The sequence below is a fragment of the Branchiostoma lanceolatum genome, chromosome 12, assembly GCF_035083965.1.
Source record: "Branchiostoma lanceolatum isolate klBraLanc5 chromosome 12, klBraLanc5.hap2, whole genome shotgun sequence".
In the NCBI taxonomy this organism is placed as follows: Eukaryota; Metazoa; Chordata; class Leptocardii; order Amphioxiformes; family Branchiostomatidae; genus Branchiostoma; species Branchiostoma lanceolatum.
In genome coordinates, this window is record NC_089733.1 from 13184778 (window position 1) to 13202727 (window position 17950).

Here is a 17950-nt window from a genome sequence, read left to right on the forward strand (position 1 = left end):
GAGAGAAAAAAGGGGACGCGGTCCACTCCCCCGGGCTCCCCGGAGCGTTGATTAAGACCGGGCGGACTGACTGTTCTTGGGCCGCCGAAGGAAATCGCTAGCGACCCGGTGTAGTCTGGGCTCCCAGGGTACACGAGGACTGGAAACGTTGACGTTAGTTGTAACCTATATTTGTCCGACCAGCCATGTACATTTCTCTCTCAATGTTTCATGTAGACTTGATAATGTGGAGCTCAAATACATTTGGAGACATGGAATGGTATTCTTACATTTGAGGCAACATATACTTGATGCCTTGGAGAAGAATTTACACTTGCTTAGTGGCTTACCTTGGATTCAAGAATATATAGGTCAGTGGAGGGATTATTCTTAAGTATCCATGACTAGACCACATGCCGGTCTCAGTATACGTACCTAGCTTTTCGTACGCACACTGGTACCTTTCCGGTGTACACACGGGCACCCGGTCTCCTGTACAAAGGACAACAATTCATGATAAAAACTTGACAAAATGACAGGAATCTACAGAGAAATATTCAAACAAACAAACAAAAATGTCATTCATTTTTGACATTGCATTACTATTGCCACCTCGTGAGCCAGCGCTGTAACTAGTGATTGTTTTCACGAAAGCTCATCTGTGTTAGTGCTCAATAATGACCAATCACTGCCGAACATAAACTCGCGAGAGTTACAGACACGTGACTTTATTGACACATGTCTTTACGGATACGTGACGTCAGCGATTGGTCAAACGTGCCAGGAAGTTTATTACGGCCACTGTCTCTGTTAAGTGATAGCTGGAGTGCACTCGTATAGAGGCTGCTAACTTACCTGGCATTTCGACGAGTCGACACCCGCACTCCTGTGTGACGTGTTCTGTTTCACACTCTATCCGGCACGCCGATAGCGAGTACTCAGGGTAGTGCTTCTGACTACCCCTTTCCTGGCAGTTGCCGTATGGTGCTGGAAGTGTCGTAATCTACGGCAAATTGAAAATAAAATGCGATTTTTCAATCAGTTAATTTCAAACTAGGACATATCATAGTGAACAAAAAAGTTTTTAAAGAAGTAAAAAAATGTCCAGAAAGCAGTTCGGTGTTCAAGAGATTAAGATCATGAATGATATTATTGCCCACTTAAAGGAATGTTTGTTTGTACTTCTTTTTTTTTTTAAATCTTCGCCATTGCCATGGGGCCTAACCCGAGGTTGACAAGTCTAAACTTAATCCTATTAAATGTATAAAGATGTATCTTTAGGCATTCAAAATTATACAATAGCATGTTAGACATTGACATGGTAATGTGCATACTTCCTGCTTTCAATGTTTTCGTGTGATTTTGCAACCATCCATCTTTGAATATGTGAGGGATGGGAGTGAAATATCCTGCGTTTGCGTTTGCCACAACAAGAACAGACGTTATCTGTTTCGATTACGTTCAACAGCCAAACTTAACATCGACATGAAAGTCATGCTTCCATTACTCACCACTTCTTTCCTGATAGCCACAAACGTGTGAAACCCTGGTGAAACCGCAAAGCCCAACTCTTTTACAAATGGCGGTTCGTGTTGGGGATGAACCATGACCTTTATCCCGGCATCCATTGCGTCACCGGCGACGTCATTGGTTGCCATGTACTCGTCATTCTCGATGTTGATAGTCACTTTAAGTCCATTACCTGCAAAAGATTTTGACTGGATGAATCCCAACCTGGTAGACCTTTACAAACTCTGTTAGGAAACAATACGTAATTTGTTACTCCCATATCTTCATTTTTTTAACATGCATTTAAAACTATTATCTATAAAGTGAAAACAGTAGATATCAGCGTCAGCTTATACTGTAGCTTACATTGGCAGAGTCATATTTTTACTTTGAATTTGTTTCAAATGTAGAAGTACAATATTTGGGTCCAGCATGTAATGATTGGCTTGTGTGGATTAAGCTTATTAATAAGATGAAGAGTCAATTTCACAATACAGCGAGGGAGTTTGTCGCCTTTTGTCATAAAATTTTCGAAACATTTGTAACAAACTAACTGAGATATGTAACTGTTGTGAACAATTTGTTTGTTGGACTTCCTAAATATTGTCTAGTATAGTGTATTCCAAGATGGTAGAAAGATGTCGGAAACGTTATTCAAATTTGTTGCAAATCTACTGCAACATAGATTGACCATTTGACTTATGTTCCAATGTAAGATTTATTTGTAACATTTTGTAAATGGGCCAGTGGGCTGGGAAGAAAGCAAATCACACATCCTTGCGAAGCACAGGGTAATATGCCTGGGCGTCATACATGGATGGCTCACTACAAAATAGCCAACAATGTACCGCAGTGAAATCTAAAAGTATACAGAAGCAGCCAATGGGGCTGGATTAGCACCTACTTTGATGGGGGCAATAACCAAAATCTATCATTTGAAAACTATTGCAACTACTTTTAAATATTTGTAGCAGCGACAGAATCACATGTTTGAAAATTGATCTTGATAAAGACATTTTTGCACAGCCACTTTCAAAATGTTTCCAAAATATATAATTATATAGATGAATTCAAACATCAAAACGTCCACTTCCATTTTTGTGAAATCTTCTATTCAAAATAGTGAAACGTATTACAAATAAGCGCTCGCGGTGACTTGAAAGGAACTCTGATACAATGTTACAAAATGTGAACACAACCATCAAAGTGGACAGCATGAAACAATTGTAGGGGTTAGTGTTTCCAAAACATCTGTCTGTGGCAATATGTAAGTCTGGCGCCACCAGAGGGAGACCAATGTCTTTCTTCTTATGAAGACGAATGGTTTCCACATCTGGCGTTTGGCCCAACCATCGGCTCCAATGCAGCTGCATGTGACGAATCCGAATATTGTCAATAGACACGTTAAATGGTGGGCAGAAAGCAGTAGATGAAATGTTTCTTATTACGAGGGTGACATTGGTGTCTTTTTCTACGTGGCATACGCTCTGCACTCTGAATGATAGAATGAGTAGTCGTTGTTGGGTACTACATCTGAAAACAAATGTATCCTACGAGGGCTGTTCGGTAAAGATTTTGAATGACCTACTTCTGGTTACCGTAGGAAGCTGAAATTGCACCTTTATGATGATGCATATCTGTCAGCAGATAGGTTTTTCGATTTTGGATCGAGAACAAAAGCGCTCACGGAATACACCCGGAATAAGGGGCTCAACTCTCATATTTCGGGGCACAACTGTAAATCCTTCTATCAATTCGCTCCAAATTTCAAAGCATTGTCACATTTCAGTGCGAGCGAGGGCATTTTGAACTTTAGTGGATGAGGGATTTCCCATGGGAAAATTCATGGACAATTGAGCTGCGACCAGAGATGTTGGGCCAACGCCAGAGTGCTCCGCTCTTTGCTCCGCTTAAACGCAGAAAATCATTTCCTTTATGATGAAATACAAAAGGCGTTCTCACAAAGAAATCGGTTCCAAGAAAATGACGGCAACGATTTGAAATTTGGTGGACATCTAAAGAAGACCTTGCAGTTTCTAGTTATGCCCTGAAATATGACATTCCAGGCCAGGGTCACCACATTTTGATTTTACAACATGGTAATTAATGTCCTAATCAACAAATGATAATCAATATGAAATACCATGTATGGTTTTCTTTTTCATTCCACTTGGGGAATTTTCAAGTTGGTTTTCACACAACTTCTTTCCACGTTGCAGTTTCTTTTTCGGTACATTTGTCAATCGTTGGAAATAAGTAGTATTTATTACTGGTTTTACACAGGTTGTTGTTTTACCCTTTGGTAATGTCATGTGCCGGCCATCTTGGAATCGCCAGGCGAATCGTCTTATCTCCTTTTAAGTGGTGAGGTAAGGTGGGACAGGGAACAAGCTATGATCAATGTGAGTGCCTATATGCCGTACATACATGTAAAATCTAATGTGGAGAAGTGAAGAAAATACTTTACCTTCTCCAGGTTTGCTTGAAGAAAGCACTTTCCCCGCGAGAGTCATTGCGTTAAATGTGTAGCAGTTGCCGAGATGTGTGAAGGTATGGCTGAAGTTTTTTGCCGTGCATCTAGGAGAAAATGAAAGGAGCATAAGAAGTGCATCGTTGGTTTGAAGAGTCCCTAAACTGCAACATTCATCGGAAACAATTATCTCTGACGTTATGATAACTTTCTAGATGTTTCATCAACGCTGATTGCTGTCACGCATGCACACGGTTAAGTAATAAACAAATGAAAGGGTATAGAAGGCAAAAGTCACTGAAAATATCAAATTTCGACCAGCTCCATAACCTATAAGGGTATACTTTAGATAACTACTTATTGGGGAAACGGATACCGCGATAGCATCTTTCTTGCACCCTAAACTGTTGGATGAAAGCTTCATAATTCATTGATTCTTTGCGTGCTATCAGTTAGACACAATTCGAAAAAATAATGAAGTATGATGGTATGTTCTGAGGAAAACCGACAAGTAATATTCCATATCCATGATCAAAATAACATATCTATTGTTAAAGTTGGTTGCTTTGCCGAACACATCCTAAGCCTGTAATCTGTCATGTGATCAAAATAACCCGCCATTGGTAATCTTTATGGGTCTGTTTATGAAATATTCCAAGGCAAAGATGTTTGACACCAACAGGAAGTACTTACGGGCTTCCCCTCCATTCGCAGTTGACGATCATGTCGTCCACTTGATGGCCGACTCGCTTCACGAAGACTGAAAAGTCCTGGTGGCCAGTCGACATCTTGGACAACGCTAGCAGATTCTCATTCTTCACCTTGTCCACCCATGCCTTAGGATATAAGTGCTCCTGCTGTAGCGTGAATTGCTGCCGATCCACTATCCCTGCAAGTGCGAAGAATTCCCATTACGGCGATGGTCTCAAAAGAGGTCAGTATCAGAAATAAACCATAAAATACTTTGCTTATGGTCAACAAGTCCGTTATTACTGCCAATGAGCCATTGAAATAACGAAACGGTGATGGTTACCGCTCTATAAGCAAAAAGGTATGGGGATGGTTTAGTTTTAACTAGCTAACTTTTCCATGTTACAACAGCTTTTTTCGTGTGCTTTTCGCTCTTTTGTTTACATGTCAGTTATTCATATCTATATCTGCGATATTTCATAACGCGTTAACGTCACCTACATGATATGCCTGTTGGTTTGTTGACTCCAAATGATGCCTTGAGTTGTTATCAAAAATAGTTTGTGAGCTCTGACAGTTCTTTGGGATGATCTTAAAAACTGAAGCGCAACATTCTAATATCTACTCCAAGCGCGGGAAGAAAGAAATCAATTTGTGAAGATGAAAATCCTGTGATTGCGACAAAAGTAATCGATCAGTATTGGCCCCTTCTTGCGATCGATATTCCTGAACAACTAAATCAGTGCTGAAAATATAGGTACGGTTTAGACCGTGGCGACGGTAATGTCGCTAATAATTGGTGGTATCTAGTACATGTGGTAGTTAAGTATTTAATGGTCTCAGTGCACAGTCATTGATGAAAACATGCAGGTACCATCTGTCCTCAACACTACAAATTACCATAGATTGTCTCACACAATGGGATCTTATCCGGCAATATTTGTCAAATGAAGATAAATATGTGGTCTTTGAGCCTTATTTACGTTTGGGACAAACATAGAGATTGCGATTAAAACGAAATAAAGAAATTAAGGCAATGACAAGTCAATCCACAGGACATTATGTGAAGAAATTGAATAAGGCAATCACAAATATAGAAGGCCAAGGGGGCAATGATAGAAGAGTAGGAGATTATGTATGCAAAGTTCGGTGAAAAGAAAGAGGCACGAGGTGTTGTATAACAGAATAGAGTGATTTTGTAAGCAACATACGATCTTACGCAACTAATCCTCCTTAGCATGTTCGTGATTGTTGTCGTTTCACCTCTATGGAAAATGAAGGTATTGTTTTGGGTGCGTCACCCTCTCTCAAAGATCAAGAACATACATTGCTCAACTCTCTCTTTCTCTGTGTGTGTGTGTGTCTCTGTGTGTGTGTGACTGTGTGTGTGTGTGTGTGTGTGTGTGTAGGGGGTGTCTGTGTGTGTGTGTGTGTGTGTTTGTGACTGTGTGGCCGGCTGTTTCCGTATCTGCCTTTGACTTCGAGAATATACATGTTCCGGTCTGGTAACAATGTCCAAATACCTATCCTGTACATTTCTAATTATGTCAGTAAAACAAAGCGGCAATTATCTACCACTTCACGAAATAACCTAAGTACAACACCTCAAATCAGACTACTATAATGCCGAGCAGGATTGTGTCATTCCATGCTGTTTTACAGCTGACAAAAAATTGGTTCGTCCTCATAAATCAGACAGATATACCTGGCAGCTGGATGTTGAAAGGTATAAATGGTTTTTCCCATGGCGTTTTTCGAGCTAAAGCTGGATCAATATGAATTTCATGGATCCGTGGCGCTGTTGAGTCGAGGGAATTCTGCGATCGCCCTGACGGATCCAGAGTATGAATGTCGGGGTCAGGTTAGAAGTATTTCATATCTGCAGAAGCAGAACATCTTCTTTCCTACCGGCCTGTGACACCAAGTAAATGATTGATATTATGTATTAATGATAAGAAGCAAAATTTGTATATATTCTACTCATTCAAAGAAATTTTCTCATGTAGTTTTATTCCGACGCTTTGCTGATACATTTAATGAATCCTGGGTCAGGTTAGAAGTGCTTCATATCTTCAGATGCAGACGACTACAATATGCCCACAATACAGTCTCTGTCAAATTATAAGACCCTTTTTGGGTTAAGGAGGATTGTAGTAGACAAAGAGTATGAAAAAAGTCAAAATCCTCTTTGACTTAGGGGCATGGTTTGATATGGATCTTGAATGACATTGGGTTTATTTGATGTATTGAGATTAGACCTTGTTATTGCAATTTTTCATATGATTTATACATATGCGCTTCTTTTAGACACTTTTATGAGTAATTAATCATCATCAAGAGTATTATGCTGAAGGCAAGCATTTTGCCAATGTCTACAATCAGCTACTTATATTCAATGCGACGATCATTCTGGTATATATACATCTATACATAGTACAAACGTTGTTTTCATCATAATTAGCATAGATTTGCATTGAAGTAAATCTTATTTGTTCAAACAAAGTGCTGAAATGGCAATAGTTTGGATTTCTTCGTTTGTACATATCGTGAATAGCTTTGATCTTTGTCGTGCCATTAAAACAGGTTTGTAATTGTATCCGTAGTACTAGTCTCAGCAAATATTGATGATTTTTGTTTGTTCTCGTAATGGTAGTGTTACACAATGTTTAGAAAAAAGATGGGAAATGGAAACAATCAGGCTCGCTGGTCACGTGTTTACGTAGTACAGGGATACCTAAATGATGTATTGATGATCACTGACTGTTTTCGTAGTTGTAACTTTACACAATGTCTAAAACAATAATGGGAAATTTAAAAAAAATCAGATTCGCTAGTAACGTGCAGTGCAGAGAGATATCGACACGGTTGTTAACAAAAAGCTATATGTGGATTTGTTTAAAGACCAAAGAAAAAAGTTATTTGACAAAAGAGGACATCTCAACACTCTGATTATACCATCTGTCTGTCTGTCTGTCTGTCTGTCTGTCGAGGACAACTTGCCATTATGTAATTACGGGACTATCTTATGATAATGTGAAAATATCATAATCATTGAGTTCTTATGAAAGGAATGTTATAATGATAGTCATAACTCCTGTACTTCAAAAAGGTTGAAATTTGAAAGGTAATATACTATGCAAATAAGTACCTTACTACGATTATCAACTTAAAAAAGAAGATTTAGATTCCAATGAAAATTGAGTGAATGTTAGATGTGTATTTAAAATATGAATTCTGTATATGGTACATATAAGGGCGTATTAACACGATAGATGAGAGAATTCTGTATATTCGTATTGATGTACATTTCATTTTAGCCATCGTTGATTTGTGTTAGCCATCGATAAGACATAACATGTGTTGATTCTCAAATGTGGTTCTATCTTTTTCTTCTTTTGTGTCTAAAGGACAACCATAGTCATTTACCTGAACAATAGAGATATATTTTTCACCTCAAGTAAACTATCAAAAAATCAAACTTAGATAGACCATGTCCACATTGTCGAGGCAAACTACCTTTCCCCAAAGACAAAAGTGATTCAACTAAAAACAAGATTTCATGATATCATGCAGGAGCTAACTCCTTGTTCCCTTTTGACGTCTTACTATTAAGCATGGTCTTTAGTTACAGTGAATATTTCAGCATCTTCTGATATGAGTCCTGTGTCATCTTCTAGTTGGTAAAACAGTTTCTTGGAAATAGTAGATCTAAGCTTAACTGATTAATTTTCTAATGTATTTGTAAGTCGATCGCAGGCAGCTTTATGACGTCTAACAGCAACAACGTTTGTGCGGTTCTGGGATTCAGTTTAAGAGTGATGGTTGCCGTATATGCGATTAGATTTTTTTATAAGTTTACCTTGTTTGACAAAGTTTTAGACTGATTTTATAAATACGTCGAAGAAGGTTAGACATCCAGGTAATACGCTACGCCAAATAACAGTTACTCAAGCAACAATATGATTTTGGAAACGGTCAGACGTTTCAAGTAGCATCCACTACTTTTCGTCAGTGACTCTGAGCAAGTTTTGTCGTGATTGTATATAGGTTTATGATCAAGATGAGTAGGTAAGACTAAGCCTTACCTATATATGGTCCGACGGTCGCCAGGTCCCTCATGCTAAGCGCTGACCTCCGGTATTTGTTCATGTTACAGATAGTTACCGCCGGGAAGGTCATGTTGTTCGTGTACTGTAGCTCCACTTTGGTGACGTGGTGGAACTCAAAGTAATAGATAAGGCTTTCCATGCACTCAAAAGACATGAGGCCGAGAGAGAGGAGTAGCATGAGCACCCAGGCGGTACGCCGGATTGGTCCCCGCTTGATGAGGTGTTTCATGCCATGGATGTCTGTATCCAAGGCAAACCGTCGGAACCGGGACGGTTTGCGGTATGAGGTGTAGCCCGTGCCCACGGTGGATGTTGGCACACATTGCACGGGCTTCACCTCCCGTACGTCCGGGGTGGCGGCTAAGGCAAGCGGGGTGAAGGAGTCTTCTTTCCCCATCTCTTTCCTGTTAGCTAGCTCCATGGCTATCGATGCGGCTACGGTGGAGACCTCTACACGGCTGCGGGTCGGGGTCGGTTGGCTCCTAGAGGATGGGGGAGGGCTCGCCCGGCAGCATGACTTCCCCTGCGTCGAGCGAGCCCGAGTCAGGGCCGGGAAGGAGATGGTGACATCAGTGCGCACGCGTAGCTCCACCTGAGGATTGAAAAGAAAGAGTATTTAACAAACTTCACAACCCGACTTACACGATAAGGTCTATACATGACCAGAAAAGAATTAATGGCGCCAAGAGGCATAATGTATAAAGACATTGCACGATGATGAAGTTGTATGCTAATCATAAGTGGTTTAGATTGAAAGTAGAAACTTTCTGAAACACCATTTTTTCATAGAAAGCATATATCAACGTTGCTTATTCGACATTGGTGTGCGGCCTTTGACTATGTTGAATTATGAGCATTGCAACGTCGTCTGCATGCGATTGCCGCGTCGTCTGCATACGATTGTCATGATATGCTTGCAAAATAAGTAATTTATTTAGAAACGCCCGTATATCACAAGAACACTTTGTGAAGACAGGGAGTTTCACTACCTCCTTACAAATAAGCAAAAACAAAAATCTACAGTACTGATATCATTGCTCCATTATGTGTTTCTGCTCTACAATGATTACGAAACAGTCATGCTTGCAGAGTCTCTACCTAAGGATCCGTAAAACGTTAAGCAGTAAAATATTATCATTCCCTTTTTCCAATGGCACGTGCAATCATGGGTGTCGTTATGTACGTCTCTGACCATCTGTTGCCCCATAAAACCACTCTTGCATTGTTTGTCTCATTTTTCGCTGATCAGCAAAATTAACAGTGCAGACCAAAATGGCCCATCAATCATCTGTTAACCAGGCCCATGCGACACGCTTCTGCCGATTAACAGCATATCAAATTAGCCAGACTAACAAATCCATCGCTCCGAATCGTATCTTCACGAATAAACGTGCCGCATATCTCTTCCACGTTGTATTCAAGGGCGTATATACGGATTTAGAATATAGTTATTTCCCGAAAAGCATCAGATACTGTTGTGCCGTTGATGCTCTTCACCCCTACCATCCTCCCTCACATCACCAAAGCAGGCAATGCTCGTTGTACAAAACCCTATCTTCAAACGTAGCTACTCTAAGGCAAGCGTCTTGAAAGCTACCTGCGTAATAAGGCAGACATGTTGCTCCGTAATGAACATGTATGCACACGTGACTAAAATGCAAGTGCTCAAACATTTCACAGCAGCGGTAAAAAGGATAACACATGAGATGGGCTAGCAATAGATTGCGTACGTATGAACATCTGCCTCCCTATCTGTGACACCAAGTAAATGATTGATATCAATCTTTTTGTTAATAATAATAAGAAACACTTTAATCTAATATACATTTTATTAACTCAATGAAATTTGTAAAGATATTTAATTGAATTTTATCCCAACGTTTTGCTGACATATTTCTAACGCAAAGTGAGTGATTCTGCGGATATTTTGCTTAAACAAATGAGTTTACGTACCGACACGACCACCTCCCAGCCACGGCCTCTTCTTGTAGCTAACCCGTCCGATAATCAATGCTTACCCTAAATGCACCGGGGCTGACTACCCATCCCATAATTGCGGGTCACGTATCGGACTTACATCTCATGATGAATGACGTCTGCACTACCTGTCGCGCACACATCAAACTAAATGGTCCGCGATGAGAAAACGCTTAATATCCTACGAAGCTGCTATCTTAATTGATAAGGAGGAGAAATCAGCATGATACTCGTAACGTCAGCAATGATGAGCATCAAGGCTTTAAAGATAATGTGTATTGCACAGGGGGATGGTCCGACCTCAATACAGTCTGTGCTCTACAACGTAACCTCAATCCAAAATTCATGCTGTAGACTATTTCCAAGAAACATGTACACCAAGTGATAAAGGAATAGTAAAGATATAATTTGATAAAGCTGGGGAGTATAGCGATGATGCACAACGACTTCAATAAAGAAATACGTCGGCGAGCTGAAGAAAGGATAAGAAACGACGTACTTGAGATTAAAATATCTTTAAAGCAAGAAAAGTTGTACAGTTTACAACGTGTTATTAATTGCAAAGGTGACTTGGAATTGCTGAGCTAGCCTTGAATGTTTCCCTTTAGGTTTTCCCACAGCAGTAATGTGCCAGTACGATTAATACCTGGAATACTTCCTTTGAATATCATTCCATTAAATCATACTACAGTCATAAAACTACGTGCATACTCTGATAAAAATCAAACACATGCAGGAATGTTAGAGATAAGTAATCGTTTTACGAACGTAACTAGTACCATTAAGGGTGTGTGTTCTCGTATACTATAGGAAGAGATAGATTTGAGCTCTTCCCAAGACGCTGTCTACAGATTGCACTTGCAACATCAGACTTATTGCACATAATTTCGTGTTCGAATAGACGTTTTGATTTAGCCTATATACATCTACACACGTACACATCCCGACCGAAACAGCAACTGATGTGAAAAGCAGAAATGTTATCATTTGGTTTTTCAGGAATCTCGTACTGACCTATTATTGTGGCATTACAAAAACATGTACAACAAACAATACTCATCCTTAATGGAGGTTTTGTTGCCAATCTAAATCAAAGACATGTTCGCATGTAAAGCAACGCAGTCCCAGGTGGTCTATATAGTTTTGAGTGATATACCCATATAAAAAGGAAAATAAGTAACATCCCTGGGATTCAAAGAAATGCTTTTCTTCAATCACATGCAAAATGGGCTATTTTCAAATAAGCTAATTGGTATTGCGAATCTGCATGATCCACCCGGCTTATGCAACCTTTAGCTTGACTTTTACCAATTACCAGTCTACAAATTGCATTTGTGCCAACAATTGGAACCCAAGATGTTATACGATTTTTTTATGTTATCACAATAAAGATAAGCAGGGTAGGAAACCTGGAGCACTTGCAATGATGTGCAATACTTTCTACTGTCGCAATAGCAGTCGGTCTCTTCCTACCGAACTGAACAGGCACTAAACTGTCGTTGTCTTTAGCAAATCTACCTGCAACAGTCGTCGTTTTTTCTAACGTTTAAAATGCCAATAAAACGATATACAAACATGTAAGAATATAAGAATAAAAGGTATATCCGATGACAATGCACATTCACTAATCACTAGGTATTGCATATGTAGATAACAAACAAAAGAACTTGCCATGTTGATACAGGATCTGCGGATGGGGTAAGACTATCATCGAGCGCTCGTTGATGTATTGTCGCTAGACTAGGGCACCGATTGCAATGAAGAAAGTAGGGCAATCTCAGCTTGATTTGACCCCATGAATGGTGAATGAATGGATCAGGGTACAAGCCAAGCTAATGCACTGGAGAAGATTGACTTTTAGAAAGGCAAACAGCGGTTAGCGTGAAATGAATGCGGTCGAAGATGCAACAATGTATGAATTATATAAGAACTTAATCACAGTGTTCAGCTGATGGCCCTGCAAAGGTTTGATTACGATTTGTATTATTGATTTTCTTTCATTTGATATGCAGTACGTTTTGCCTTATAATAGTTATATACTGTTTGAAAAGTAGCGTTCGTATTAGATTGAGGCATAGATTGGTAATTCGTCAGTTTATTCACTAAATTTTCATGGTTAAACTTCAACACATGCTTTCTCTTAAACGTTTGCTTTGTATATATACGTTTTCAAAATGTAGAAGTTAAGCAAATGATTTTGGGGATTATTTTCAGAACTTTGCTTGGCATATTTTCTCCACCTGTGCTATTGGAAAATCACCAGGAGTATTTAACACACCGTGAAATCTATTAATTGGCAAAAGGAAGGAAGGTGATGGCATGTCAATACTTTATTAAGCAGTGACCTAATTCGTCCCAGTGGTAACTACAGTGCACCTGCGCTGGTGGAGATGCCTCCCAATATATGCATATAGATGAATATGTTAATTTAGAGCAGGCAATGTTAGATGGGGACTATACAAGACATAAGACAAGATATTTGATTAAGTGTGCCAAAAAGAAAGTACATGACTTATGGCATGGCAAAGTCTGCATGGTTGCGGAGTTGCGTTGGCATAGAATGTTGGAATAGAATGTTGAGTCGCATGAAGTGATTGCGATCACGAGCGTCGTTTTATATGATTAAGGGTAGATGGCATGAACATATCGCCAACAATGTCATCTTTGTAAGCTTGCAAAAAGACTTGCAAAGCTGCATCAAAAAAAGGGTCGGTTGCAAATACGCTTTGCCCAAATACTCAGCTTTTTGCAACGAAGAGACATCCAATGTGCGCGGAAATTGAATACAAGAAACGTTCGATTGATGATTACAAACAAGTATTTTAGAATCAAATGATTCAGTGGATTTGCACAGGATCTTTGAAACGTTACAAACCTTACGAAATTGAGCATTGATTAATCCTATAACAATGAAAGAAAATGCTTGTCAGCAAGAAAGTTTTTCCTCTTCTTCAACATTCTCTTCGTTCTATTTTGATTTCGGTATAACGTTTAATGTAAATCATGCACGACACAACAACGCCCTCTACCGGCTGAGACCAAGCAATTTCAATAGATATTGACCAAGAAGATCTAAGGCAAAAATAAGATGATATTTCAGAAATGCTTCCAGACCGAAGTGTTTGCAAATTCTGTGTGCAGTCCAATTCAAACCTGATATGAATTTAGTACCAACGTCATATGCTAAGGTAATCTTGTGCGCCCATTTTGTGCATACACATTATAAAAGAGAGGACGTTGTTCATTACATCATTTCCTTGTGTGGGATGTGTGGGAGAAGAAGGAACGAAAGCACACCATGTGCCCTTCTCAAAATACAATCTATTCAGTCGCCATTTAAATTTCACGAGGCCTCCTTATGACGTGCCAGGCACCCCGAGTGAATTAATAAAAGACCCGTTTCCTGGCCCGAACGCACCTCCCTACCGCTGGATTGTCTGCACCCTAACATGGAGGCAGGTGATGACAGATAAGAACCACACTGCCATTATGTCTGAGCTACCGATCGATAATCCTCAACACTGCAATCTAAGCGCTTCAATTAAAGCACAGGAAACTTTAGAAACAGCCTTTACAATTTCTGACTGAAGCGGCATGGAGAGTAGGCCTTTTTCTGTCAAGATTAAACAATAAGGTTGGTAAAAGCTTTGGGCGTTAGCTGTTTGACGAAGGCATATTCTGCAAACCCATGCTCTGACGGAGTTAACAGGATAGATAAAAGAGGGGAGATGGAACATAAACCATTTATTGACTGGCCCAAAACAGCTCATTATAACCTCGTCAAGCCCTTATTGGAACGAGCCCGTTGGGGGTGAAGTTAATGTTTGAAAGGACTAAAACCTTTGGGCCAGGGAAGGCAATCAATCAGCGCACTGGGCAGGATTGGCCCGGCTTTGATAGGACGAGAGAGTTATGTTCAAATCCAGCGAGCGCTATTTCGGTCTCTCTTTCGAAAAGCAATTTTATTCAGTTTAGCTCGAATAGTAACTGCACCTATGAAACACACATTCAGACTCCCTTTAGAAAGCGTAAATGCAATCTCAGATATTTTGAAAGCTCAGTCAGAGGGAACACCAAGAGCCTACATATTTCTCTAGGTTTGTAAAGGCAACATTGACTTCTAAATATCTCCTTTAAAGTGGAAGTAAACCTGTGCATTTAGAAGATAATGATGCAAGACTTGGCTGGACTTAACTGTAACTCTCAAAGACCCTGAAAGTTTAACAGTTTGTAGACATTATTCTGAAGCAAAATTGAACTGTAACAAGTGACAAATTGGACTTACTCCATTTCCGACTGAACGGCACCTATCTTTGTCGAGGAATATTAGACGGGGGACGTCATGAACCTATCCGCTGCACACTGAGTCATGTGTCTTATCTACATACATTGACATTACACTGTTTTTTATTGACGAAGTAATGATTTTTAGTAAAAGAATGTCCAATTTTCCCCACTGTGTTAAAGATTTCAGTTCTAATTTTCTTCAGTCTCAGAGAACCGGCAAATGAATAACAGCAGGTCCTAGCAAAATGTGACTTTGTGCTGTGAATATTAAGGCATTGCTGCCTTTCAAGATAGTCGCCAGCCCGTCTGAGTAGCCCGAGACATGTACGAAACAGGGGTCGCTGTTTAAGTGTAAGTCTCAGTGAATGTCCACGACAGCAGCAACATACGCCTGGGAAATCTAAGAAAGACATAAGAGTCGGCAACAAAATCCTGTAAACTAAATGTTGAAAGCATCAAAGGATACGCGTTGATCTATTGTTATATAGCTTTACTTCTGTGATAAGGCATTTGAGCAGATTCTACGAAACTTTGAAGGGCACATGGGGCTTTGATCTAGATCCCTAAATATCTATATCTACGTCCGAGCTTTGAAGACTTACACGGCGACTGGTAAACACAAGTAGTTACCACACGTGGGCATGTAGCAGGGGACGCGTGGGATACGTTGTAAGGCCATGTGGGATCCCAAAGAAGCTGAAATGACTAGTCACTAAAAATGTATAACGAGCGTCCGGCGTCGCTTCCATGAGTCATATTCACTAGTGCTCTGTCAAAACTAGTGACTGTTTCAAACAGCACCTTTGTTTAATCTTACTCATTCCAGCAACCCTCCTTTATAAGACGATTTAATCAGTTATTCCTTCATGTGCTGTCTCTGTGAACACGCAAAAATGCTACAAATTGTAAGATATGAGATGTAAAAGCTTCTCCAGAAAATAGATTTAGAGCTCAGAGCAATTAATCATCTGTGAGGTGACAAAACGTTCAACACAAGTCCCTTTCAAGCATGCTTGTCAAATTGTAAGATATGAGATGTAAAAGTTTCTCAAAAAAATAGATTCAGAGCTCAGGGCAGCTCATCCTCTATGAGGTGACAAAACGGTCACCACAAGTATCTTTCAAACATGCCAGAACAAAGCTCAACATCACCTCCATCAACCTCTTTAGTGTGAAACAAGGACGACCACGCCTGCTTTTCTCATCCGGCTTCCATGGAAGCACTTATCTGTCATTTCCACACGCTGAATAACATGATATGGCCTGCAATTGATTTTTTTAATCTATTCAAATATGTTTAAAGAGTATAAGGCGACAATCACAATCGCTCATATAGCACCTTCTACTCGGGGAAATAGATACAAAACAAGAGTAGAACACAATGACAAAATGCGTAAACAATTAAAAAATGGATAAAAGAAAAATTGATGTAAACAAGACAAGTTGGTGATCTATCAATTACGAGAATCTACCTGTACAGTGAATGAAGGTATGGACTATATAGAAGATATTACAGTTTTGTAAATGTGAAAGTGACATGGACCCTCGTGCCATTGATAGCCTACGGTGAGAGCTTCAAAGTTAACCATGAATATATATATATATATGCATCCCACGCGTCTCTTGCTACATCAGTGACCACTTGTGGCGATGTGACGATGTGTAAATCTTTCGTACTTTGTGCAGATCAAAGCTCGGATGTAGATAAAGATCAAATTCCCCTTGTGCCCTTCAAAGTTTTTTGTAGAATTTGCCCAAATAAATGCCTTTTTATCGGTGTAAAGCAATATAACAAGAGATTATCGCGTATCCTTTGATGATTTTGAACTTTAGATTACTGGAGACTGTTGTCATAAAGAGAGTGGGAGAGGGGGAGAGAGAGGGGAGAGAGACGGGAGAGAGAGGGGAGAGAGACGGGAGAGAGAGGGGAAGAGAGACGGGAGAGAGACGGGAGAGAGAGGGGAGAGAGACGGGAGAGAGACGGGAGAGAGGGGGAGAGAGGGGGAAGAGATGGGGAAGAGAGGGGGAGAGAGAGGGAGAGGCTTTTCTTCATCAGGCTATATTTGAATATATTTGTCTTTACATGTACATGGCACCCATCTGAGCTATTGTAAAGTGTTCTCTGAAAACTGTGCTTTGTCTCTATTTTATCTCGTTTGAATGGTAAAAATTTAAATGGTTTGGGTTTGAGTCTCTATTTTCATCCTTATGCACACCGTGATCGCGATGATCTGCATGGCGTTGCCACTGCTCGTGGTTACCTTCTTTTGATAGAGGTTATCATGATAACGTCAATGCTGACAGTTATAGAATCAGCTCTATTATTTACGCTAACTTAATTTTCTCCAGGTCATCCAGGTCACCCTCGACGCGGCTGCTGTTGCTTCAAGACAGAAATCGAACCGCCTCGAGAAAATCAGCGGTTTCCAGCGGGGTCAAACTGGCCGGCATCCAGCGGAGGTGATTCGATGAAACACCCCGGGCGTATCGAACGGCGGGTCGCAGTGGTAGGCTCGCAGCCGTTTCTACTGTGTCATTGGTAAATATTCTGTCATTGGTAAATATCCATGTATAATAAACCGGATGTATGAATTCCTCTTTACAATGCCGACACAAATGTCAGACCAAATTTATGGACTTTATTTTCATCACCATCTCGTAGTTAAGGTTCGCGATGTCCGTGGCCCTTCTCCACAAGCCCTAGCTATCTTCTCTAGCTTTGAACTTCTTTTAAACTATCAAAACTATTAGCTTTAAATTGTTTCCCTAACTGTTCTCTTTTATAGTCAAATACGTACATTAAGAAGTACGGTCCAAAAGAGTAGTACTACGGCGATGCCGTACATGAGATATTTGAAACTGAAAAATTGCTTGTCAGTGATCGGTAATGTTTCAACCCGTTTGAATTGAAAATCATCAAACACATACC

At 40.0% G+C, this 17950-nt stretch overlaps 1 protein-coding gene across 6 annotated transcripts in view; it reads right to left on the minus strand.

Moving 5' to 3' along the window:
* Positions 1-17950, minus strand: part of LOC136446035 (acid-sensing ion channel 2-like) — a 70840-nt gene that overhangs the window by 11154 nt on the left and 41736 nt on the right. For all 6 annotated transcript variants that reach the window (XM_066444309.1, XM_066444308.1, XM_066444305.1 and 3 more), the window contains 6 exons: positions 8734-9349; positions 4652-4847; positions 3956-4065; positions 1491-1681; positions 835-982; positions 415-471 (listed from right to left, as the gene is read on the minus strand). In XM_066444309.1, the coding sequence (XP_066300406.1) occupies positions 415-471; positions 835-982; positions 1491-1681; positions 3956-4065; positions 4652-4847; positions 8734-9178 (1147 nt within the window). In that variant the 5' untranslated portion in view covers positions 9179-9349. The remainder of the gene's footprint in view (positions 1-414; positions 472-834; positions 983-1490; positions 1682-3955; positions 4066-4651; positions 4848-8733; positions 9350-17950) is intronic.